Source organism: Balaenoptera physalus, assembly GCF_965194825.1.
Source record: "Balaenoptera physalus genome assembly, chromosome: 3".
Taxonomy (NCBI): Eukaryota; Metazoa; Chordata; class Mammalia; order Artiodactyla; family Balaenopteridae; genus Balaenoptera; species Balaenoptera physalus.
In genome coordinates this window covers 107,979,621-108,006,921 of record NC_138890.1, presented here as the reverse complement: position 1 = coordinate 108,006,921, position 27,301 = coordinate 107,979,621, and the positions used below count along the sequence as shown (strand labels likewise).

At 35.8% G+C, this 27,301-nt stretch overlaps 2 protein-coding genes across 10 annotated transcripts in view; one reads left to right on the top strand and one right to left on the bottom strand.

Annotated features, from left to right (window-relative positions):
• CCNH (cyclin H) overlaps window positions 1-27,301 on the bottom strand; it is a 338,048-nt gene that overhangs the window by 271,765 nt on the left and 38,982 nt on the right. The gene's annotated exons all lie outside the window — the stretch shown is intronic.
• The window catches only part of RASA1 (RAS p21 protein activator 1), a 108,342-nt gene that overhangs the window by 68,028 nt on the left and 13,013 nt on the right, over window positions 1-27,301 (top strand). For all 7 annotated transcript variants that reach the window (XR_014262450.1, XR_014262451.1, XM_082458033.1 and 4 more), the window contains exons 9-17: window positions 864-942; window positions 7,435-7,555; window positions 8,166-8,322; window positions 19,602-19,689; window positions 21,741-21,818; window positions 23,550-23,707; window positions 24,218-24,294; window positions 25,628-25,800; window positions 26,314-26,473. Coding sequence is in view for 5 of the 7 variants with exons in the window: in XM_082458033.1 (XP_082314159.1) it covers window positions 864-942; window positions 7,435-7,555; window positions 8,166-8,322; window positions 19,602-19,689; window positions 21,741-21,818; window positions 23,550-23,707; window positions 24,218-24,294; window positions 25,628-25,800; window positions 26,314-26,473 (1,091 nt within the window). In the remaining 2 variants the exon portion in view is untranslated. The remainder of the gene's footprint in view (window positions 1-863; window positions 943-7,434; window positions 7,556-8,165; window positions 8,323-19,601; window positions 19,690-21,740; window positions 21,819-23,549; window positions 23,708-24,217; window positions 24,295-25,627; window positions 25,801-26,313; window positions 26,474-27,301) is intronic.

Sequence of the window (27,301 nt, the reverse complement as noted above, 5' to 3'; positions counted from 1 at the left end):
CAAGTGGTAAATTAATGAGATCTGTTTTGAGAAATGTTGCCTAGCTGTCGTTAAATACCAATTCCTCTAGTATATTAAAGGAAAGTTTAAAATTCTAGGATTTACATATTCAGGACAATGAAATGACAAACTGATTTGAGAAACATTTTATATTTAAAAAACTCATTACGTCTTGTTAAAATTTGTGTTAAAATACATTATATAATGTTATTTTCAGTTTTGCTTTATTTGTAGTATTTCCCAAATATTAAGAATATTTTATAGCACTTTTTATCAAAATCATTGATAAGCCTTTCCTACTGTAGTGATAATCCTACATATAAGGTTAGCTCCTGGTCTTTCTTTCTTTCTTTCTTCCTTTTTTTTTTTTTTTTAAATTTGTTTCTGCTTTCACCTGCTATTTATGTCTCATGACCTAACTCCATCTGATTAATATAAAAGCAGAATATGTAAATGTTTTGATGATAAAAATTCTTGAAGTTAACCGAATTCACTACTTGCTAAATAAATGCCGTTTGTCTGTCGGTTTTTCTTTCTCAGTCTCTCAGATACTTTTGTTTAAAAAAAAAAAAAAAAGACTTTTAATCATTTCCTCACATATAGTGATGCTTTGAGTATGTTTATGGAAAACTGAAATCTCTGACTCAAGTATTTCTGATCTGTAAACCAATATTAGGAACATTCTTGTTTTTCTAAAGTAATGTGACTGTAATGATCATATAGTCTGTTAATGTATTCTGGTTATATACTTTGGAAAAAACTTGCAAATAGAGAATCCTTGCTAACAAGGTTTGGTGTATCTTTAAGATTTGCAATTTTTATGAGACAAATTATGTCAATGTTAGTAATTTTTATTTTAACAGCATTGGGGACATCATAGATCACTATCGAAAAGAACAAATTGTTGAAGGGTATTATCTTAAGGAACCTGTACCAATGCAGGTCAGTGTTGTTTTTCTTTTAGCAATAATTAGCATTTTATTTTAAAATGCATTTTTGGTGATATGTTTATGCACACATCCATGCATTTGAAATTGGATAAACTTTAAAACTGCAGATTATTCAGATTCTTTCAGAAAGTGAATACTTGTAAGCGAATCTCTTAGTTTTCATTTATGTTGGTTCTAGATAATTAGGAAGTCCTTGGTGGCTTTTTGAGAATAGAAGCAGTGGTGGGGACAGAAGCCTAGTTGCACTGGGTCAAGGAGTGAGTTTGTTGGAGGCAAAAGTGGAGACATCAAGGATAAATCACAGCCAGGCTTATCTAGGTGAGATTGGTAAGAAAAGAAAAGAAATAAAAAACGATAGCTAGAAGATGATGTAGGGCGAAAAGGCCTTTAAACTTTTAATTTGTTTTATTTGCCCGTAGTTTTATGGTGAGAAATTTTTGACCATGTCTCTGTACTCAGGAGGAGAGTGACAGCGGTGGGTGAGGGATGGGGTAATGGCGGTACCCCACGTACAAGGTCCTAGAGAAGGCAAGAGTGGCTGAAGTCCAGAACATAAGAAGAAAGACTGGCCTTGAACAAGAGGGCCTGTTGAATACTAGTTGTTTAATGCATAGGTGATTGATTAGCTTCTGTTTCTTGCCCATGATACTTCCTAAAGTGTGGTGGGAAAAGGTTGTAGCAGGGGTTAGAAAAAGGTACTTCAAAAGACTGATTAAGAATTTTCCTATGTGGAAAATGGAGGTAGTGATATTCTAGGGACATAAAGAAGGATTGTGAGAGGTTTTGGATACCCAAAAACCTAAACTTTCACAGTGATTTGTAGTGTCTCGAGCTTCTCAATATTTCCTCCTCCGAATAAGTTAGTTTCTGATGGTTATAACCTACTATTCATTGCAGCTGCTGAAGGGGGGGGCATCATTATTCTGATGCTTAATATAAATTTAAGAATCATCATCTTGTCACATTTTAATGTATCTTGCTTCACTTCCTCATGCTTTTCTGGTAGAATGTAAAGTTCAGGAGGGCAAGTGTTTTGTGTTGTATTCCTAGTGCCTAGAATAGTACTAGGCATTAGGTATTCAATCAATATTAATTGAATGAATAGCTCCTCTCCAGCAGGAAGCACTCACTTCATCCTCTGAATTATCACTAATGTGTCTTACTGTGTTTGTTACTGTCTCCATGTCAGTTTCTTCCTCTCTGCCTATCTAAATCCTGCAAGTTTAAGCTCCATCTCAAGTTTTACTTCCTTGTTGACACCCTCCTAGTATCTGTAGTTAGCAATGATGTACCACTTTTGTTGGCAGTTCTGGTGGACTTTGACCAATTTTTTTTAAAACCACATAGTGTGGTATGTGCTTTCTAGAAACCACAGCTTAGGATCTTTTTATTAGGGATCAGAGGTGCCTTTACCTACAAATGACAGATCCTGCCACTCAGTCCCATTGCTATATCCTGAATTCTGATTCACATTGGCTGTTTGAATTAATGATGATTTTAAATTGTTTCCTAAGTCAACAAATTTTATTTTATTGGCCCACAAGTTGAGTCATGCATTTTTCCCATCCTGAATTTATGCTTAGAATTTTCTAATTTAATTTTTTACAGTTGGAAAAATAGCATTTGACATCTAGTAAACTTAAACTTTATACTTAAGTTATAAGATAGTTTTAAGAATTACTTCAAATATACAGTGAGCCTCATTCTTGTGTTACTGTTTCATAACTGAACAAACCTCAGATTATTGTCATTTGCAAAAGTGCCTATAATGCTTTGAATACTTCAGAAATAACTGATGCTGATTACAGAGCAATTTGATTACTTCACAAAAACCATTAAATGCTATTAGAAGTCAATTATTTTGGGCCTGGAGTAAAAGTAGGTTACAATAGAAGTTTGAGAATCATAACACTTACCTATCCTTCCCAGCAGAATTCTAACTATTAGAGAACCCAAAGGCTAATAATGTCCTTTTATTAATGTAAAAGTGATTAGCTAGCAGAATCATCTCATTCCCCCTGAGGTGACCCTGCATACTCCCACTCCGGGTAAGATGCTGGAAGAGAAAGAGCAGAGTCCTAGCTAGGTGTGCTTACTTAGTGGAACTAACACTTCAGACAAATTAGAGGAAAAGAAGGAGCCTTTTGAGACAATGCACCCCACACTAAAAATATTGATATCTAACATTTTTTGAGCACTGTGTTTTAGGCACTGTTTCTTTTTTTTTTTTTTAATTTTTTAATTTATTATTTATTTATTATTTTTAGTTTTGGCTGTGTTGGGTCTTCGTTTCTGTGTGAGGGCTTTCTCCAGTTGCGGCGAGTGGGGGCCACTCTTCATCGCGGTGCGCGGGCCTCTCACTATCGCGGCCTCTCTTGTTGCGGAGCACAGGCTTCAGACGTGCAGGCTCAGTAGTTGTGGCTCACGGGCCCAGTTGCTCCGTGGCATGTGGGATCTTCCCAGACCAGGGCTCTAACCCGTGTCCCCTGCATTGGCAGGCAGATTCTCAACCACTGCGCCACCAGGGAAGCCCCAGGCACTGTTTCTTATATGTATTAATTTATTTAACTTTTTAAACAATTTGATGAGGTTGATCCTGTAATTATGCCCATTTTACAGATAGGGAAACTGGAACCAGAGAGTAAATTACTTAAGGCATCAAGTCATCCTTGACTCTTCTTTTTCTCTCCTACACTCTGTATCCAAACTGTCAAGAACATCATGCTGTCTCTGCCTTCAAAATATATCTAGAATACAACCATCACCAGAATCTGGCTTCATCTCTCTGTTTCTACTTTTGCCCCCCCTTAACACTGCACTACAGTCAGAGGGGTCCATTTAAAATGTGTCAGACCATTTCACGCCTCTGTTTAATACTTACAGGTGTTCTACATTTCATTCAGAGTAAAAGCCAGAGTCCCTGCAGTGGCATGCAAAACCCTAGAGTGGTATCCCATGGTGGTCCTCTGAACGCTTTCTACCATCCTTCTCTCTCACTCGTCTCCACTCACGCTGGCTTCTCTGCTATTTTAAAAAATATGCCAGGATCTTGGCATTAGAATCTTTGTTCCAGCTGTTCACTCTGCTCAAAATGACTTTCCCTCAAATATCCACTCGCCTCACTGTTATTTCTTTCTAATTTGGCTCAAAAATTAGCTTCACAATTGAGACCTACTTGTACACATTATTTATTGCTGCTACTTGCCCTACCCTGTAGAGCACTTACCACCTATTAACATACAAACAGTTTGCTTATTATGTTTATTATCTCTTTTCTTCATTGGAATATAAGTTCCTTGGAGGTAAAGATATTTGATTTATTTACTGATGTATCTCAAGAACTAGAACAGTACCTGGCACTCAACAAACATTTATTGAATTAATTTATTAAATGAGTTTTCTTAGCCATTACGTGACAAAGGCGGGATTTACAACTGAGGTCTGGTTACAGGAGGCTGCACACCTAACCGCTATGCAAAAGCTTGCTTCAGTGGCTGTTAGACTCTCACCCGTCAGATTATCTACTTCCCTTGGGGAGTAATATATAAGACTTCCTTCTTCAGAACCGTGTACAAAGAGTAGGCTGAGAAGCCTTCCCTACTGTCATCCAGTAATTTACTAGAACTTGGACCGTGAGGTTGTGTCCTTGCCTGTAGTGTCTTCTAATGTAGGAGTTACAGATCAGTTGATCAGCCCCTATCTTAAAATAAGTAGGAAAGACTTATATAGATTATCTTGAAATCAGATATTTAAATCCAAATGTTAGTGTAGTAATATGTCTTAAATAATGAACTACAAATGTGCCCCATTCTGCACCTAATAGTAAATATTATCACTACTGTAATAAAGACTGGTAAGCACAAATCTATACAACTAGGGAGGTAGTCACCACTATTTATCATCTGGGTGTAATGTATCTTTTTAAATTATTTATATTCTTAGTCATTTTCTGAAGAATTTGTAGAAGTAAGAATAAAGGTTTATTACAAAAAAACTTTATTAGAAAATTTAATAAGAATTTAAATGTAGCAAACCCCCAATTTTTGTTCCATATTTCCTTGGTTATAAAGGGTTACATACCTGAAATAGAAGGCAGCTAACTGTTCATCCACTGTCATGCACGGACTTGGAACATATCCATCTTGTAAATCCAAATTTCAGATACATCTTTTATAAGTTCCTGCTTATGATTACTCTGGTTCTTCTTACATTTTTACTGTCAAAATACAGTACTGATTCCAGATTTTAAATATATTTCAACTGGGTTCTAGTTTATGATTCTTTCTTGCTGTTCTTGCATCATCAACTGCAATACTTTTGAAAGCTTTGATGGTTCATAATTTTGTTGGATAGTACAGTCTTTATTGCTTCATAAGTGTAATACATTTTTATGTTTAGGTTTATAAACATCAGAATGATCAATATGGTGAATTTTTAAATTTCTACATTATATGTTTCCTTCTAGTAACCTTTGTCCATTTACAAATCATACTGAGTAAAATCTTGGTGCACAACCATAAAAATTTAAAGAATCCTCATTTCCTTTTTAGGAAACAGGATAATCTAGATTCTTGTTACAAATTATTGCATGATGATGTCCTTCCTATTGAATCACTAACTAGATAAGAGCACTATATTTCTTTTCCCCTAGAAATATATCATTCACTCAGCGATTCTTAGTTTGAGAAAATTCACCAAGGATATTACCATCTGAAGAATGACAGTCTGAGATTTTGCTTATCAAAATCAATTTTATCATCACAGTAGATCCCAGAGTCTTGCCGTTTCTTTGCATTTATCATCTGAGTCTTTTTATAATTGTCAAGCATCTTTCTTTGTCAATTTTTTTCTCTTTGCTGTTATGATCAGAAAATTAAGAATTCTGAATTTTCTTATGTGTTCAATGAAAACTAATAAAAATACAACAAAGATGGCCTTTTATACTTTCTTGAAAGATGCTGCAATAGTTGGCCACACGGGAAAAAATGCCAAAGGGTGATGCAATAGAGATGATTTATTTCACTGTTGCATCACCCTCTAGACCAAGGGCTGGCAAACTTCTCTGTAAAGGACCAGATAATAAACATTTTAGGTTTTGTGGGCCATTCAGTCTCTGTCTCAGTTACTAAACTCTGCCTTTGTAGTGTGAAAGCAACCACAGACAGTATGTAAAGGAATGAGCCATGGCTGTGTTCCAATAAAACCTTATGTCCAAAAACAGGCAGTAGGCTAGATTTGGTCCATGTGCTGTGGTTTGCCAATGCTCTTGCCTGCTCTTTGGCATACTTGAGAATAATTGTTAAGTCATGATGAAATGGTTCCTAGGATGATGAAATAGCAGAGCGTTTCAAGATATAGGAAAAATATGATTTGCGAAAATCCCATAACGTATCTTAGATTTATAAAACGATCAGCTGGATCCATAAGTCTCTAAGAAAACAAAGTCATAAAATATTAATTCTTGCAAATAGTAAGAGCTGCTCAAGAAAGAAACTGAAAAACTAAAATTGGGTCCATTGGACCTTGATGGTAATATCGAAGATTGACTTATTTTGGGAAGATCATTTATAAAGGCACTCTTCTCTTTGTATTCTTCCTGACATCATAATTCTTTTTGTTACTTGGGGAGGGGGGCAAGGATTTCGCATTTAACACACATGCATTCCTGTAAGTCACGGTGTTATATGAAATCATGCAATAAAAACCACAGGATTATGGAAAAAGGGGGGTTAAGGGTACAACACTCAAAAATTTCATCAGTGACACATAAAGATAAGAAGCTAGTAAAAATGTAGCGTTTTTATACATGCTAAATGGGTAAGAAATATTTAAATATTACAATAAATAAGGCACTTTACCTTGCAAAAGACCTGAAGTTTACTTTTGGAAGAGGCCATCAGAAGGGCTGTAAATAGCGGGAAGTGGTACAAGGAGGATTATCTGAAATCAGATACGTTAGAACACCAGATGTGGATGGATGGGTGTGGCGTGTAACGCTCGGTGAAGCTGGGGAGGCTTTTAGGCTTTTGAGACGTATTTTGCATATTCCTAGGCATCTCAGTTCAGCTGGGTGCAATTTTCTGCATTCACATAGAGTTTCTCATGGATGTAATTGTCCGTAAGCAAACATGAATTTGCTTTATGCTCAAATTGGTTCTAATCTATCAGTTACGCTGGGACAAATTCATGTTTTCAAAACAATGTTGCTTGTAAAACATAAAAAAAAACCCTGTATTTTTCAAAAAAAAAAAAAAAGCTTATTAGTTGTCCATGTTTTTGAGAAATGGTAAGTGCACCTTTTTGAAAATTTCTTTGGAAAGCAAAGGATCTCTTAATATATATGTTACATTATTTTAGATTTTAGTATTAAAACTTTTTTTAATGTCTAGACAGACAATCTGGTTTTTAAATTGGTAGTTTAGTAGGTTTTATTTCATTTCCATCAAGAATTCATGAAATAATTTTAGTATTTTTGAAAATTCAGGATCAAGAACAAGTACTCAATGATACAGTGGATGGCAAGGAAATTTATAATACAATTCGTCGTAAAACAAAGGATGCCTTTTATAAAAACATTGTTAAAAAAGGTTATCTTCTAAAAAAAGGTAAGTGTGAAACTTTTAAGACTAAAGATTCAATTTCAGTATTTTACTGTAAACATTTATTAGAAGCATTATAAATTTTGGGCATAAAACTTATCATTGAGATATGTATTTAATAAGTTGGTATCTGATTCTTGAGCCCCTCTCTACCCCATAACTTTTTTTTAAGAGAAAATTCTTTTTGGCACTTGGCACATTCATAGTATTGATGTTTCTATTTTACGTATTTGCCTCAGTTTGGCATTAAGAAATGGTGGGGCATTGAGGGGTACATGATTAGTAGAAGAGTTTTTTTTCTCATGACTGGAAAAGAATGAATCCTAAGCAAGAATTTTAAAGATTTTATCATCATGAAATCTCTAAACATACTGTTAAGGTACCCTTGTCACTTACTCGGTGACTCATTAAAGCAAGCAATATAACAAAAGATATTTTTCTACAGATATATTACAGACATTTTCTCATTTTGTAAGGATTGGTGTTATTTAAGCTTTGGAATAAAAATTGAAATATATTTAATTTTTAGTTTTTAGCAACAATAATTTTTATGATTTTACTATATGTGACTTCATAGTTCATTATTTGGCTAAGGGGAAACAATTTTTTTTAACAGGCAAAGGAAAAAGGTGGAAAAACTTATATTTTATCTTAGAGGGCAGTGATGCCCAACTTATTTATTTTGAAAGTGAAAAACGAGCTACAAAACCAAAAGGATTAATAGATCTCAGCGTGTGTTCTGTCTATGTTGTTCATGATAGTCTCTTTGGCAGGTAAGAAATTGGTTTCCTATTTCTTCTTGGAATTGTTTTAATAAAAAAATAGTATGTTCAGATCATTTCAAAGCATAGCAAGCCAATTTGTGACATCTGAAAATGTCACATTTACTCTCTAGGGTAATTTCTGTCTTCCTTACTTATTTTAGACTAACCTATGCATAAAATTCTACTCCACTATATCACATAGAAACCTTTGGAATCTATGCCTCTCCTGTAGTGAGACTTGATCTGTATGTAGTGTGTTTCCTGCCTGCACCTACCACCAATCTTTTGGGTGACTTACTTTGAGTCTTGTCTCCTTTCCCCTATTTTATCATTCTTGGTTAACTCAGTGCATCTGATGGTAGTAGATACACTCAGTTGTACTATTAACTTGATTCCTAAGAAAGTTGACATTGAGAAACAACTGTAGTGTAAAAACAATTACTTCAGTAGGAAAGAGGAGAGTATTTCAGATTTGAAATTAAAACATTTTCTCTTAATGTTAGAGTTTTTAAAAAAATAAAATTATCGTATAAACTAAAGGTAAATCCTGAACATCACAAGGCAAATTCAGCTCTTGATTACATCTAGTTTTCTGTAATAAGGGCCTTTCTTTGTATTTCACCATCAGTATTATCAATAATCCATTCTAGAGTGTTTTTAGATATATTTAGCACTTTTATTACCTATTGCTATGATGAATAAAACGCAGGCAATTAAAACAAATTTTTTTAACAACTTATGCTGCAGGATGGCATTTCTACTAGGCAACCCTAGTTTATCCTATTTAAGTTGGGAAAGCTTCAAGAGAAGTACCTGTGGAGCATAAAAGCTTGTCATTTCTTTTTTCCGAACTGTGTTTAGGAGATCACATTAGTGATTTTAACAGATAGTTCATTTTTTAAATGGTCAGATAGGTTTGGGAAATGCTGAATTGAACAAATAATTTTCCTTACAGAGAGGCATTTTGGAGTTTTAGCCTGTGTTTGTATTGTGAATCACCAAGAGGGGAGTATAATATGCAGTATTTCATGAATTCATTAGACCTTGATACTCTCCCTTTTCTTCTCCCAAAGCCTTCTTAATATCTCCTAAAAACAGCTGTCCCCCCCCACCAAAAAAAGCAAAAAAAGTTTGGGCAAGGTAGGATTTCATAGGATTCTTTTCCCCTCCCTTAACACTGTGGGAACCTTGGCCTTTAGATGTAGTTGGATCAGACCTCTGGCTTCTCAGTCTTTCTACTCTGCCTTACTTTGTGTGTACTGGATTTTTCTCACAAAGCCGCTACCTTCATGATAGTGAGGTGGCAAACAGTACCAGAGAAAGGAGAAGTGAGCTATTGAAAATCCTGAGAATACACTATTGTGTATTCCAGTAACTACTGAAAATCCTGAGAATACACTATTTGCTGTGTTATCAAATAGATAGCAGTCATTGAATATTTCTCGCTTTGTGTAAGCATAGAACCCAATACACTGACTGACCTTGAGCATTTAGGTGAAGTCTAATGTGAAAGTTAATGGCAGCCCTCAGCAGTAGAGATGACTGGTATGCACGCCTAGCCTGTGGTGTAGAAACACTGGACAGCACTGCTTGTTTGGCTGTTTTCCCCAGAGCTTTAGTTGCACAGCTCTGCAATTTTTCCAGCTTATTTTCAGTATTATTAAGAGGTCTCTAAGCATTCTATCTCTTTGTATTAAACTTCTGACTTTTAATACTGCTTTACTTTTTAAATTTTTTTTAACAACTTTGTTGGAGTATAAGTGCTTTACAATGAATGATGTATTAGTTTCTGCTTTATAACAAAGTGAATCAGTTATACATATATCCCCATATCTCTGCCCTCTTGCATCTCCCTCCCTCCCACCCTCCCTATCCCACCCCTCTAGGTGGTCACAAAGCACTGAGCTGATCTCCCCGTGCTATGCGGCTACTTCCCACTAGCTATCTATTTTACATTTGGTAGTGTATATATGTCCATGCCACTCTCTTACTTTGTCCCAGCTTACCCTTCCCCCTCCCCATATCTTCCAGTCCACTCTCTAGTAGGTCTGCCTCTTTATTCCCATCTTGCCCCTAGGTTCTTCATGACCATTTTTTTTCTCTTAGATTCCATATATATGTGTTAGCATACGGTATTTGTTTTTCTCTTTCTGGCTTAACTTCACTCTGTATGACAGACTCTAGATCCATCCACCTCCCTACAAATAACTCAGTTTCGTTTCTTTTTATGGCTGAGTAATATTCCATTGTATATATGTGCCACATCTTCTTTATCCATTCATCTGTCGATGGACACTTAGGTTGCTTCCATGTCCCGGCTATAGTAAATAGAGCTGCAATGAACATTGTGGTACATGATTCTTTTTGAATTATGGTTTTCTCAGGGTATATGCCCAGTAGTGGGATTGCTAGGTTGTATGGTAGTTCTATTTTCAGTTTTTTAAGGAACATGCACTGTTCTCCATAGTGGCTGTATCAATTTACATTCCCACCAACAGTGCAAGAGGGTTCCCTTTTCTCCACGCCCTCTCTAGCATTTATTGTTTGTAGATTTTTTTGATGATGGCCATTCTAACCCGTGTGAGATGATATCTAATTGTAGTTTTGATTTGCATTTCTCTAATGATTAATGATGTTGAGCATTCTTTCATGTGTTTGTTGGCAATTTGTATATCTTCTTTGGAGAAATGTCTATTTAGGTCTTCTGCCCATTTTTGAATTGGTTCTTTGTTTTTTTGATATTGAGCTGCATGAGCTGCTTGTAAATTTTGGAGATTAATCCTTTGTCAGTTGCCTCATTTGCAAATATTTTCTCCCATTCTGAGGGATGTCTTTTCGTCTTGTTTCTGGTTTCCTATGCTGTGCAAAAGCTTTTAAGTTTCATTAGGTCCCATTTGTTTATTTTTGTTTTTATTTCCATTTCTCTAGGAGGTGGGTCAAAAAGGATCTTGCTGCGATTTATGTCATGAAGTGTTCTGCCTCGGTTTTCCTCAAAGAGTTTAATAGTGTCTGGCCTTACATTTAGGTCTTTAATCCATTTTGAGTTTATTTTTGTGTATGTCATTATTTTACATATAGCTGTCCAGTTTTCCCAGCACCACTTATTGAAGAGGCTGTCTTTCCTCCATTTTATATTCTTGCCTCCTTTATCAAAGATAAGGTGACCATATGTGCGTGGGTTTATCTCTGGGCTTTCCATCCTGTTCCATTGATCCATATTTCTGTTTTGTGCCAGTACCATTGATTACTGTAGCTTTGTAGTATAGTCTGAAGTCAGGGAACCTGATTCCTCCAGCTCCATTTTTCGTTCTCAAGATTGCTTTGGCTATTCAGGGTCTTTTGTGTTTCCATTCAAATTGTGAAACTTTTTGTTCTAGTTCTGTAAAAAATACCAGTGGTAGTTTGATAAGGGATTGCATTGAATCTGTAGATTGCTTTGGGTAGTAGAGTCATTTTCACAATGTTGATTCTTCCAATCCAAGAACATGGTATATCTCTCCATCTATTTGTATCATCTTTAATTTCTTTCATCAGTGTCTTATAATTTTCTGCATACAGGTCTTTTGTCTCCTTAGGTAGGTGTATTCCTAGATATTTTATTCTTTTTGTTGCAGTGGTAAATGGGAGTGTTTTCTTAGTTTCACTTTCAGATTTTTCATCATTAGTGTATAGGAAGGCAAGAGATTTCTGTGCATTAATTTTGTATCCTGCTACTTTACCAAATTCACTGATTAGCTCTAGTAGTTTTCTGGTGGCATCTTTAGGATTCTCTATGTATAGTATCATGTCATCTGCAAACAGTGACAGCTTTACTTCTTCTTCTCCGATTTGGATTCCTTTTATTTCTTTTTCTTCTCCAATTTCTGTGGCTAAAACTTCCAAAACTATGTTGAATAATAGTGGTGAGAGTGGGAAACCTTGTCTTGTTCCTGCTCTTAGTGGAAATGGTTTCAGTTTTTCACCATTGAGGATGATGTTGGCTGTGGGTTTGTCATATATGGCCTTTATTATGTTGAGGTAAGTTCCCTCTATGCCTACTTTTGGAGGGTTTTTATCATAAATGGGTGTTGAATTTTGTCAAAAGCTTTCTCTGCATCTGTTGAGATGACCATATGGTTTTTCTCCTTCAATTTGTTAATGTGGTGTATCACATTGATTGATTTGCATATATTGAAGAATCCTTGCATTCCTCGGATAAGCCCCACTTGATCATGGTGTATGATCCTTTTAATGTGCTGTTGGATTCTGTTTGCCACTATTTTGTTGAGGATTTCTGCATCTATGTTCATCAGTGATATTGGCCCGTAGTTTCTTTCTTTGTGACTTCTTTGTCCGGTTTTGGTATCAGGGTGATGGTGGCCTCGTAGAATGAGTTTGGGAGTGTTCCTCCCTCTGCTGTATTTTGGAAGAGTTTGAAAAGGATAGGTGTTAGCTCTTCTCTAAATGTTTCATAGAATTCACCAGTGAAGCCATCTGGTCCTGGGCTTTTGTTTGTTGGAAGATTTTTAATCACAGTTTCAGTTTCAGTGCTTGTGATTGGTCTGTTCATATTTTCTATTTCTTCCTGGTTCAGTCTCGGAAGGTTGTGCATTTCTAAGAATTTGTCCATTTCTTCCAGGTTGTCCATTTCATTGGCATGTACCTGCTTGTAGTAATCTCTCATGATCGTTTGTATTTCTGCAGTATCAGTTGTTACTTCTCCTTTTTCATTTCCAATTCTATTGATTTGAGTCTTCTCCCTTTTTTTCTTGATGAGTCTCACTAATGGTTTATCAGTTTTGTTTATCTTCTCAAAGAACCAGATTCTAGTTTTATTGATCTTTGCTATAGTTTCCTTCCTTTCTTTTTCATTTATTTCTGATCTGATCTTTATGATTTCTTTCCTTCTGCTAACTTTGGGGGTTTTTTGTTCTTCTTTCTCTAATTGCCTTCAGTGTAAGGTTAGGTTGTTTATTTGAGATGTTTCTTGTTTCTTAAGGTAGGATTGTATTGCTATAAACTTCCCTCTTAGAACTGGTTTTGCTGCATCCCATAGGTTTTGGGTCATCGTGTTTTGTCATTTGTTTCTAGATATTTTTTGATTTCCTCTTTGATTTCTTCAGTGATCTCTTGGTTATTAAGTAGTGTATTGTTTAGCTTCCCTGTGTTTCTATTTTTTACAGATTTTTTCCTGTAATTGATATCTAGTCTCATAGCGTTTTGGTCAGAAAAGATACTTGATATGATTTCAATTTTCTTAAATTTACCAAGGCTTGATTTGTGACCCAAGATATGATCTATCCTTCAGAATGTTCCATGAGCACTTGAGAAGAAAGTGTATTCTGTTGTTTTTGGGTGGAATGTCCTATAAATATCAATTAAGTCCATCTTGTTTAATGTATCATTTAAAGCTCGTGTGTCCTTATTTATTTTCATTTTGGATGATCTGTCCATTGGTGAAAGTGGAGTGTTAAAGTCCCCTACTATAATTGTGTTACTATCGATTTCACCTTTTATGGGTATTAGTATTTGCCTTATGTTGAGGTGCTCCTATGTTGGGTGCGTAAATATTTACAATTGTTATATCTTCTTTTTGAATTGATTCCTTGATCATTATGTAGTGTCTTTCTTTGTCTCTTGTAATAGTCTTTGTTTTAATCTATTTTGTCTGATATGAGAATTGCTACTCCAGCTTTCTTTTGATTTCCATTTGCATGGAATATCTTTTTCCATCTCCTCACTTTCAGTCTGTATGTGTCCCTAGGTCTGAAGTCGGTCTCTTGTAGACAGCATATATGCAGGTCTTGTTTTTGTATCCATTCAGCCAGTCTATGTCTTTTGATTGGAGCATTTAATCTATTTACATTTAAGGTAATTATCATTATGTATATTCCTATTACCATTTTCTTAATTGTTTTGGGTTTTTTATTGTAGGTCTTTTCCTTCTCTTGTGTTTCCTGCCTAGAGAAGTTCCTTTAGCATTTGTTGTAAAGCTGGTTTGGTGGTGCTGAATTCTCTTAGCTTTTGCTTGTCTGTAAAGGTTTTAATTTCTCCGTCAAATCTGAATGAGATCCTTGCTGGGTAGAAGTAATCTTGGTTGTAGGTTTTTCCCGTTCATCATTTTAAACATGTCCTGCCACTCCCTTCTGGCTTGGAGAGTTTCTGCTGAAAGATCAGCTGTTAACCTTATGGGGATTCCCTTGTGTGTTATTTGTTGTTTTCCCCTTGCTGCTTTTAATATTTTTTCTTTGTATTTAATTTTTGATAGTTTGATTAATATGTGTCTTGTTGTGTTTCTCCTTGGATTTATCCTGTATGGGACTCTGTGTGCTTCCTGGACTTGATTAACTATTTCCTTTCCCATATTAGGGACGTTTTCAACTATAATCTCTTCAAGTATCTTCTCAGTCCCTTTCTTTTTCTCTTCTTCTTCTGGGACCCCTATAATTTGAATGTTGGTGTGTTTAATGTTGTCCCAGAGGTCTCTGAGACTGTCCTCAATTCTTTTCATTTTTTTTTTCTTTATTCTGCTCTGCAGTAGTTATTTCCACTATTTTATCTTCCAGGTCACTTATCCGTTTTTCTGCCTCAGTTATTCTGCTATTGATCCCTTCTAGAGACTTTTTAATTTCATGTATTGTGTTGTTCATTACTGTTTGTTTGCTCTTTAGTTCTTCTAGGTCCTTGTTAAACGTTTCTTGTATTTTCTCCATTCTATTTCCAAGATTTTGGATCATCTTTACTATCATTATTCTGAGTTCTTTTTCAGGTAGACTGCCTATTTCCTCTTCATTTGTTAGGTCTGGTGGGTTTTTACCTTGCTCCTTCATCTGCTGTGTGTTTCTCTGTCTTCTCATTTTGCTTAACTTACTGTGTTTGGGGTCTCCTTTTCGCAGGCTGCAAGTTCGTAGTTCCCGTTGATTTTGGTGTCTGCCCCCAGTGGCTAAGGTTGGTTCAGTGGGTTGTGTAGGCTTCCTGGTGGAGGGGACTAGTGCCTGTATTCTGGTGGATGAGGCTGGATCTTGTCTTTCTGTTGGGCAGGTCCACCTCTGGTGGTGTGTTCTGGGGTGTCTGTGGCCTTATTATGATTTTCGGCAGCCTCTGTGCTAATGGGTGGGGTTGTGTTCATGTCTTGCTAGTTGTTTGGCATAGGGTGTCCAGCACTGGCGCTTGCTGGTCGTTGACTGGAGGTGGGTCTAGGCATTGAGATGGAGATCTCTGGGAGATTTTCGCCATTTGATACTATGTGGAGCTGGGAGGTCTCTTGCGGACCAGTGTCCTGAACTTGGCTCTCCCACCTCAGAGGCACAGCCCTGACGCCTGGCTGGAGCACCAAGAGCCTGTCATCCACTCGGCTCAGAATAAAAGGGAGGTTAAAAAAAAAAGAGAGAGAAAGAAAGAAGAAGATAAAATAAAATAGTTATTAAAATAAAAAATAATTATTAAAAACATTTTTTTAAGTAGTAAAAAAAAAAAGAAAGAAGAGAGCAACCAAACCAAAAAACAAATCCACCAATGATAACAAGCTCTAAAAACTATACTATAACAAAACAACAACAACAACAACAAAAAAACGGACAGATAGAACCCTAGGACAAATGGTAAAAGCAATTCTATACAGACAAAATCACACACAGAAGCATACACATACACACTCACAAAAAAAGAAAAAGGGAAAAAAATATATATATCGTTGCTCCCAAAGTCCACCTCCTCAATTTGGAATGATTCGTTGTCTATTCAGGTATTCCACAGATGCAGGGTACATCAAGTTGATTGTGGAGATTTAATCCGCTGCTTCTGAGGCTGCTGGGAGAGTTTTCCCTTACTCTTCTTTGTTGGCACAGCTCCTGGAGTTCAGCTTTGGATTTGGCCCCGCCTCTGCCTGTAGGTCACCTGAGGGCGTCTGTTCTTTGCTCAGACAGGGCAGGGTTAAAGGAGCAGCTGCTTCGGGCGCTCTGGCTCACTCAGGCCATGGGGAGGGAGGGGTACGGATGCGGGGCGAGCCTGTGGCGGCAGAGGCCAGCATGACATTGTACCAGCCTGAGGCGCGCCGTGCATTCTCCCGGGGAAGTTGTCCCTGGATCACGGGACCCTGGCAGTGGCGGGCTGCACCGGCTCCCGGGAGGGGCGGTGTGGAGAGTGACCTGTGCTTACACACAGGGTTCATGGTGGCAGCAGCAGCAGCCTTAGCGTCTCATGCCCGTCTCAGGTCCGCACTGAGAGCCGTGGCTCACGCCCGTCTCTGGAGCTCCTTTAAGCGGCGCTCTGAATCCCCTCTCCTCACGCACCAGGAAACAAAGAGGCAAGAAAAAGTCTCTTGCCTCTTCAGCAGTTTCAGACCTTTTCCCGGACTCTCTCCCGGCTAGCCGTGGCGCACTAGCCCCCTTCAGGCTGTGTTCACACAGCCAACCCCAGTCCTCTCCCTGGGATCCAACCGAAGCCCGAGCCTCAGCTCCCAGCCCCCGCCCGCCCCGGCGGGTGAGCAGACAAGCCTCTCGGGCTGGTGAGTGCTGGTCGGCACCGATCCTGTGCGGAAATCTCTCCGCTTTGCCCTCCGCACCTCTGTTGCTGCGCTCTTGTCTGTGGCTCCGAAGCTCCCCGCCTCTGCCACCCGCAGTCTCCGCCTGAGAAGGGGCTTCCTTGTGTGTGGAAACCTTTCCTCTTTCACAGCTCCCTCCCACTGGTGCAGGTCCCATCCCTATTCTTTTGTCTCTGTTTTTTCTTTTTTCTTTTGCCCTACCCAGGTACGTGGGGAGTTTCTTGCCTTTTGGGAGGTCTGAGGTCTTCTGCCAGCGTTCAGTAGGTGTTCTGTAGGAGTTGTTCCACATGTAGATGTATTTCTGATGTATTTGTGGGGAGGAAGGTGATCTCCATGTCTTACTCTTCCACCATCTTGAAGCTCCTCCCTGCTTTACTTTAAATATAAACCATTACAGAAGCACAAGTTTGAAGACATACAGTCATACAGAGAGTTATTACTGTAGTGAATATTTATGTGGGAGTTTTATACCTTTATCTTTTCTTAGGCTGAATCTTTTACTGTGGCAGTATTTATTGTTTTATCTACGTTTAGGAAGGATGTTTTTGCTAGATATTAAATTTTAGGTTGGTAATTATTTTCTTTCAGCATTTTAAAGATTTTCTACTTTTCAACATTTTGTCATTCTGTTTCTCTTTTAGAGATAATGTATCTTTTTTCCTTCAAGGTGTACTGTATTTCATCTTTCTCTGGAAGCTTTGAGATTTTTCCTTTCCTTAGATTTTCAAAAGTTAAACCAAATATGCCTACTGTAAAAAAACATATTTTTTAAATGTATCTTAATGTTTGTAGAGCTTCTTCCATCTGAGACCTGATGTCTGTTGTCAGTTTTGGAAAATTCTTCATTAGTATCTCTTTAAACAGTTCTACTGCCACATTCTCTTTAATCTTCTGGGACTCATGTTACATGTTATATTCCTTTTACTATGTCCCATGTGTCTATTAAACAGTTTTCTATGTTTCTCATAATTTTTTTCCTCACTGTGCCTCAGGCTGGATATTTTCTTCTGATTTGCCTTCATCTCACAAATCTGTTCTTCTGTAGTTAAATGCATTTGTTGAGGTCTTAATTTTATTTATTACTTTTGCCACTTTAGAATTTCCATTTGATTCTTGTTTTATATATCTAGTTATCTGGCAGAATTCTCTGTCATCTTTTTTTTTAAGCACTTTAATTACAGATATTTGAAAGTTGTATCTGTCCTCAATATCTGGATTATATGTAGGTCTTTCTTGTTTGTTTTTCTTTCGGCTTTTCAGTCATTTGATCCTGATTCCTGTTATGTCTACTTATGTTTGACTGAATAGTGGATACAGTGTATGAAAAACTGTGGAAGCTGTGGATAATGTTATTGTCTCCAGAAAGGACTGTTCTTTTGCCAGATAAGTTAGAGTAGGGGTAGTTCATATTGATCCCCTCAGGGATCAACTGGAGGTTTCGGTGAAGGCTGTTCTATTTCTGGTTTGCTCTTATTCTGAAGGCATAGCCCTTCAGGGGTCTCAACTGAAAGCTTTCTCTTTTAAAGGCCCTGAACTCATTTGTCTCTCCCAGCACTGTGAAACTCTGAATGTGCTTCGTTAGCTTTTTAGCCTCTTAGATGCTGTTTTCTGCTTATTGTCCCAGATTCCTGCCCTACACGGTTTAGGAATTGGCAAACACCTTGAAAAGAAAAGCTGTGGACAATGTCAGTCTCACCTCACTATGATCTTGGTCCCTTGAGTCTGAGCTGCTTGTTCTTCAGTGACTTCAAACAGTTGTGTTTTGTTTCGTTTATATTTTATCCTGCCAGGAGGGTTAGTCTGGTACAAACCACTTTCAGTATCAGAAGTTTTCAATTGACATATTCCATTGTTTTATGGTATTCTCAAAGCATTGAAGAGATGGTTTTTTATCTTTTAATAAATGTTAAGCTTGTACTCTGGGTATTTTGCTATGACCTTCTAACACTAAAGTGTAAGATATACTCTTTGGTTAAAGCAAGAAATAGAAATAATATTTATTGAATTTCAAAAACTTGAAGGCCCTTATTAAACATTTTATAAACATTTTCAAATCTAGTTGGAAAGGCAGCACATCTTCAAAAAAGATATAAGCTACTATCTAACATTGTACTTACATGTCAAATGAATTATACTACAGTGCATACTATAGGAAGATAAGAACTAATATTTATTGCACACCACTGTTAGGTCATTTGATCCTCAAAATAAGCTTATGATGTTTCTATTAAAATGGAATGAGGAAGAATGGCCAGTTGTAAAAAAAAATTTGAAAATAAGTAAAATTATAAAGAAGAAAATTAAAATCACCCACAATCTACTGAGAGATTACCATTAAGAACATTTTAGGCCTAAAGAACATGTCTAGTCTTTTCCCAGTACATATAAATATATATTATATATCATCCTGAAGCACTGAGTTTAGTAACATTTTATTTGCTTTAAAGTCTTTAGCTATATGCAATTCTAGCACTCCTGCTTCAATTTTATTATAACTTTTCTATTTCTAATGCCTTTTAAAATTAATCTAACTGTGAAACATTTTTAAACTTTGATAGTTTGATAAAATTTCAATAGTGCAGACAAAAAGCTTTCTAAAATATACGCAGCTGACATTCTTTTTAGTAATCTAGTACAATGGATTATTTCTCTAAGAATTTTGTTAAGTTTATATAACTTACATAATTATATTGTGATTTTTTTTCTAAAGTTAGTGTAAAGTTGGCATGTTAAACTTCCTAATAACTTTTTTGTTTGTATTTTAAAGGCCAAACTGTTTTCAGATAGTGGTTCAGCACTTTAGTGAAGAACATTACATCTTCTACTTCGCAGGAGAAACTCCAGAACAAGCAGAGGTAAGTTAACTGTTTTTTCAACCACTGTCAACTTTATTCAGCCCATGTTTTCTTTTTTAACTGGAATAGAAAGCTGTTGCATTTAAGATAATGTGATAAAAAGGATGCCTGAAATCTAATCATGTTTTATTTTAAGGAATGAGAAACTTTCATGTGCAAAAAAAATTTTTTTGAAAGAAATGCAGGAAAACACAGTGTAGGGTTATTAGGAAAACTCCATTTTAAATTGACCTTTAAATGGGCTATGATGTTGAGTCCAACTGAGAATGTTCATTGAAAATCATCTCTGCAGAAAGGTTATAGATATTCTCAGTACAGTCAAAAAGGTAAGCCAGTTAGTTTTGCTAATAAGCATTGTTGTTATTCACTGGTTGAACTGTGTCTAAAAATAGAAATTCAGTCATCACAAGGAAAAAATTTTGAGGAATTTTCTGGTTTTCTCTAAGTCTAGATATAATGTTTACTTTCAGCACTAGCCATTGATCCATGTGCAATGCCCTTATTAAAACTTTTATTAAATTTTAAGTAATGCTGTGAAGAAATATTTTTAAAAATCTCCTTTTAGAAGTACTTTGATTTCTTTGAACCATAATATTTCTGGGGTGTCTAGAGGTATTTTGTAGAAATATGGCTATATTTCTTCTGCTTATACTCTATGGAAGGAACCCGCAGGTAGTTTTAGAGGTGAAAGAAAGTGACTTTGTTGAAAAAAAAGAAGATAATTTGCCAACCCTGGATATGAGGCAGATGCTCCCAAAACTCTGGATCCTGGCCTGGGCCCCGACTCATAAATTATGAAAATATCGTAGGGTGTAGAATAAATTTGATGAATGAGCCATTGTGTTTTATGGCTTATAATTGAATATCAGTTTTCCATCATGGAAAAATATCTCAATTGAATACTCATTATTAACTTATAATACACATAAAACCTTGTTTTGTGGGTATGTAGCCCTAATTTGCAAAAATAGGGCTCATAATATTTTGCTGTTTGACTTTTTTTTTTTTTAAATGTTAGATACTGAGTTAGAAAAGAAACTTAAACTTGAGTATCCTATCTTCCAGTTATTTTATCATGTTCTCTCTTTCTAAAGATGTGTTACCTGGATGACATGTCAATGTGTTTTGCATGCCTCACATAAATATAACATTTTCTTATTGGATTTATCTATACTCTTTCCATATTCTGTTTCCATATATCCCTTAAAGTTCAAAAATACCACTGATAGTCCCAGTTTTTTATTACTTTGGTGGCCTGTGGTATCTCTGGTTATTGTCTTCTCTTTCTAAAAGCTGTGGTAATTGATTTAGTCTTAAGTTTGCTCCATTAAAAGACATTCTCTAAACACTGACAGAGTTCAGATTCACTGAAATAGTCAACAAACTAAAGACCTAGTTGAGTGAAGCAGTAGTACAGAGCTTTCTAGAAACATGTATGCCAAATAAAATATTTAGATTTTTGATAAACCTACAATTGTTCTCTCCTTTCTCCAGAGTACTAGATCATTAAACATTTTAGAATATAGCTGCAACTTAATATTAGGCTGAAATATTGTTTTAAATATAATGTTATATTTGAAAGGCTTATAAATCACCCAGACCCCCTTATACATTTCTACCTATATCATGGTCTAAGGTAAAGATTAGAATGTTTGTCATCAAATCAGTCATCACATTATCAATTGGTTTTGCTGTCAGCCTTCCTTTCACAAAATGTATCAAGTTCAGTTCTGCTTTAGGGTGCCTCATGTTTAACTGCTTAACTATATGTAAATTTATTTTCTGGCTAATTATCACTCATTGGTACTTAAGATTAATATAGAGATTCTATAATAATACAATCAATATTTTACAGAATTATATTGTTTTGGTCACTGTTTTATTTTGTTGGAGCACAGATGTATTTAAAGCACAGGATACTCTGAGTTTAGAAATGGCAGTCTAGAGAAGGAAGGAACTATTGAATTTGGGGAAAAAACCCAAACTGTTGATTGGAAACTGCATAAACTATTGTGTACTATATTTCTTTGAAATGCTGTTATTTTTTGTAGGACTGGATGAAAGGTCTGCAGGCATTTTGCAATTTACGGAAAAGTAGTCCAGGGACATCTAATAAACGCCTGCGTCAGGTGAAACTTGATCTTCTTTGATTTGTGATTGTCACAAATTTGTGATCGTATTTTGCTTTATCACTTTGCTCTTTATTTTTATTTCTCTATGAACTATTTTGGGCAACATTTCAAACACTTTAGAATTCTTGAGAGGTGAATCTTTTCAGGCATTTTAAAGCCATGCTCCCACTTGCTTCAGCAGCAGGAGAAATAGTTATTTCTTTATGAAAGAGAATATTCTTTATATACTTGCTGGATACTTAGCCCATAATGCCATCTTTTGAATACATACCAAGGACTTTTTTTCCTCCACTTAAAGTAACAATACCAAGCCAACAGCAACAGAAACTATTCTGTTCAGCACTATTATTTTTTTTTTTCTTCAAAAAATTATTTTGGCCTGTGTCAGAAAGGTACTTACTGAAAAAATCATCTGACTGAAAGTACTAATCCTGGTAATCTTCAGGGTTTTTCATTTTATAGTAATTGCTTTTGAAACCTATTATATAACTTATGGGTACTATCCTTATTTGAAACCTTCACATGCCTGCATGTTCATTTATGGAGAGTTAAGCTAGGCTTTCTCTTTCGTTCTAGGTATGTAAACTCAACTTTATACCCTCCATTTCTTTGCTTTTTTTCTTTTAGTTATCCCCAGATAATTGGAAAAAGTTAGGTAAATTTAATATTCTTGGAGTTTTGAGGAAAGTTTCTTTTTTGTACAGTATTTATTGACTAAAGTGACTCTTGTTTTACTTATGGGAATTTCCAATAAGCTTGGTGAATTTAACATACTGTTCTATTGGAAGTGGATAAATGGTTATTATTTAGATGACTGAAAGTTTTATTCCCTGTAACCAGAAGTCTGATACTTTCCCCAGGGACATTTAATTATATGCATAATCACTATGTGTTCTCAAAACATGTTTTAACATTTCGAAAGCTATGGAAAATCAGATTCAATTTTTGTAGATTGTATCTTGTGAGAAATTTCAGGCATGAAATTATTATTTGTAGATATAATATTATATAATCATAATGATATAATAGCTAACAATTTCTTGAGCCCTTTTTATGTGCCAGGTACTGTGCTTGTGCTTTTATACATATCATTTCTAATCTTCACAACAACTTGCAGTGTAGACTTTATCCTAATTTTATATCTGAGGAAGCTGAGGCTCATAGAAACTGACTTGTGCAAGGCCACACAAGTAGTACGTGGCAAGAGGGAAAGAGAACCTGATACTAGAAGATAGATGGTTTAAGTTCTGCATCAAAACTGAAAAATAACTTCGCTTCTTTGGATCTGTATCCTTTTCTGTAAAATGAGAAGGTAGAATCAGTATTTTAAAAATATTTTCTAGCTGTGGAACTCTGTATAGAAAGAAAAGCTTCCAGATGAGCATTATATAGCATGTTAGATTTTGATTTGGGTGGTAACAGTTATTTACTTAAATTAATAAAGAATCCTCTTCTCAACTTCATTTTCTCTGAACCATTGTTTTACAGCAGAAAAGGTGTATCTCATTATTTTTGCAGGAATGTAATTGGAGTAATAACTTGTAAAATACTATTGTATTTACTTTTTTAAGTGGGAAGAATTTATTAAAAGGGAAAATAAAACTGAAGGTCATGTTTTCTGAAAAAAGGGGAAAATAAGTCACTATTTTGGGTTTTTATAATAATTGCCTTTGAAACCTAATGCATAATTCTTGAAATCTGGGGTAACAATTTCTGTGTTTTCTTTAGGTCAGCAGTCTTGTTTTACATATTGAAGAAGCCCATAAACTCCCAGTAAAACATTTTACTAATCCATATTGTAACATCTACCTGAATAGTGTCCAGGTAGCAAAAACTCATGCAAGGGAAGGGCAAAACCCTGTATGGTCAGAAGAGTTTGTCTTTGAGTAAGTCTTATTTTATCATTACATTTGATGATTTTCTTTTGCTGTAATGCATTTTCTTTCCTTTTATTATTTTTTTTAAACTCTGTATCTAAATCACTCAGAACACGGTGCCAAGCTCAGGCATTTTAGTAATACACACTTTTTTTTTTTCTATTGTATTTGTTCACTTTTACTAGTAAAGTGCTATGTCCTTGGTTTTTCACCTAGTTATTAATATGAATTACCATTACTGATGAATCCAAAAACATTTACTAACATACACAGACAAAATGTCTACAAGGGTTTCCAGGATTTACTCGAGGAAGTTAAAGATGGTAGGGACAGTGTAATTTGCTTGTCTGTATTCCTGTGTACCAAATAATAAAACATGTTTTGAATCTAGTTTTAAATCTAGCACTTTCAACTGGGTTAGCAGCAGAAATAGGGGGTTTATTCGATACTAAGAATAAAGGAATTAGATAGTTTTATGCCCGGATATTTTCTTAATTCTTTTTCTCCTTGCTGCTTTAGTGATCTTCCTCCTGACATCAACAGATTTGAAATAACTCTTAGTAATAAAACGAAGAAAAGCAAAGATCCTGATATCTGTAAGTTGACACAGAAATTTCTAAAGTAAAAAAGCATGTTTTATATACTTTGGAAATTCATAATGAAGTATAGTCTAAAATGGAAATTAAAAAGGTGTGTAAGCAGTGTAACTTGAGATAGCTTCTTTTTGTACTTCTAAAAGTGTTGATTGCTGTATCTAAAACAGAAAAAAATAAAAACACCAAAATGGCTAAATTGTATATACTGTAAACTTAAGCCCTAAGGATTAAAGTAGGATCTGCTCACCCTCCCTCCACAATGTGTAGGAAGAAAAAGAAAACAGTAACAGTGGTCATCTTTCTGTGGTGCTTCCTTATCCCTTCTTCCTACTTTTTAGGTTTCTCCTACTTTCCTATACTTTGCATGTAAATGAAAAAAAGCACTGTTAAATTTTCTTCTTTAAACTAGATTACACTGCTCACTTCTGGTAGTCAGTACTGGTTCTCAGCAGCACAACTTTTCCCAGCCTGTTTCTGAAACAGGCGGCAATGGGATTTAGCAGTTCACACCAGAGTGAATTAGGTTAATCCTTAAATACCTTCTTAAAAATCAGGCTTAGGGGGAAAAAAAGTGGTATGTGTTAACAGAATCAAAGCCTGAATTTTTTGCTATAAATGTTTATTCTGTAATTTCTGTACTATTAAAATGCTTAACATTTTTAGTGGTTCCCCATTATTTTTAAGATAAAATCTAACCCCCTAGTAATGATACAGAAGAAAGGCCCTTTCCTGATCCACTCCTCCCCACTCTTACTTTCACTGTGTAATCTTTTGTATATCCTTCTCTCCAGCTACACCAGCTTTCTTATAGCTCTTAAATTGTCCATGGATTTTTAAAACCATCCACCATACCTTCTGTTCAGACTGCACACACTCTTTTTTCTCTATGTTTCTACTTAGCTACACTTCCAGATCCTGTTACAAGTCAGCTTAAGGGGGTACCTGTTTGGAATGGATGTTTAACCTCCACAGAATGAATTAGATATTATTTCTCTGTACTTCATTAGCATATACCACTTTACAGCAGTTAGCACGGGGTATCATAATTGATTTCTTGCCTCCTTGGCTAGACTGTTACCTCCATGCAAGTCAGAGACTATATCTTAATCATGTCTGTATCCCACATCCCTACCTATCAGAGAGTCTGGCACATAGCAGGCATTCACTAAATGAATGAAGTAAGCATTTAGTATTAAATTTATGATATTACTGAAAAGTCCTTTAATAAAAAGCATTTAACACTATAGATAAGATAGAACATTAGGAAAATTTGTGTGACTAATTACAGTGTCATCTTTTCAGACAGTAATCATTTGATATTTTTCTGTCACAGTATTCATGCGCTGCCAGTTAAGCCGGTTGCAGAAAGGGCATGCCACAGATGAATGGTTTTTGCTCAGCTCCCATATACCATTGAAAGGTATTGAGCCAGGATCCCTGCGCGTCCGAGCACGATATTCTATGGAGAAAATCATGCCAGAAGAAGAGTACAGCGAATTTAAAGAGGTATTAAAGTTATTTACCAGTCCAATTATTTTTAAAGGCATTATGAAAAATAATTAACTTTTCCCCCCCCCAACATCCCTACTGGAGTAAGTCTGTGCCGTATAACAAAGTGAATCAGCCACACGCACACATATATCCCCATATCCCCTCCCTCTTGCGTCTCCCTCCCACCCTCCCTATCCCACCCCTCTAGGTGGTCACAAAGCACCGAGCTGATCTCCCTGTGCTATGCGGCTGCTTCCCACCATACCCATTGAGTTAAATATAGTAATTTCATAGTTTAGTGGCACAGTGACAGGCAGAGAAGGTTGAAAAGCCTTGCAAAGCAAAGTATGACATTGCTTTTAAGAGACTATAAATATGTAGGTTACAAACTCATTCTGTTTTTAATAAATTTATTCAATAGAACATATTCCTAAATGTATACATATAGAAGAATGTATTTCCTGTTAATGTTACTGAGAATGCTTAATGCTGTATACTTTCAACAATCTTTCTTGATGTCATTTTTAGCTTATACTGCAAAAGGAGCTTCATGTAGTCTATGCTTTATCACATGTATGTGGACAGGACCGAACACTACTGGCTAGCATCCTACTGAGGATTTTTCTTCATGAAAGGCTTGAATCGTTGTTGTTATGTACACTAAATGACAGAGAAATAAGCATGGAAGGTACAGTATGGATGTGTTAGTGTGATACTTTTAAAAACTGGTTAATGATTAGATTTTATATATCAAGTATATATGTACTCTTAGAACATATTAAATAGTTAAATCATTTTACAAAGTTACTGTTTTTCATTCATTAAAAATTACAGTTGGAATGTCATTTCTGATTCTTAGGCTGGCTAATATGGGGGGGGTAATATCTCTAATACAACTTTGTCATAAATTAGAAGCCGTAAGAGAGTGACTTCCATGTCCAGATCAATGGCTTATACTGCTTGATTATTAAGAATAGTTTGGTATGCTTACCATGTTCTCGTTTGTTTTTTGCTTATAAATTCATTGCACAAAAGTTGGATGTTAGCTGCATTTTATTTCTGGCTTCTATAGGTAGGTAGTTTCCAGGCAATTTAGCTGGACCCACAGTAGTTTGTAACAGCTTATAAATATGTCAGAATAACCCATATCAAACCAGCCCTTTGACTCAATAACAGTACTTGCTTCTAGGTTCCCCAAATAAACTGTAAAATCTAAAACTATTTCCTCCTAATCATAGAAAATATAAAAATATATAGATTTGTCAGGAAAGATAAAGTGGTGGTACATATTTTACACTGAGATTGTCTTTTCTGGCAATATTTGTGTTTTTTTAGGATTTTATTAAAAGTCATTAATAGCCATATTTTAGGCAAATAAGTTAATTTATACTGGGGTTTTACGTTACATTCTTGTTTGTAAATTAACTCAGATTTTTCAAAGCGTGGGCTCAGTGGACAGCAAAGGTGGATTCTGGTCCTAGTTTTGTCACTATTTGGCTCTTCAGTCTTAGACAAG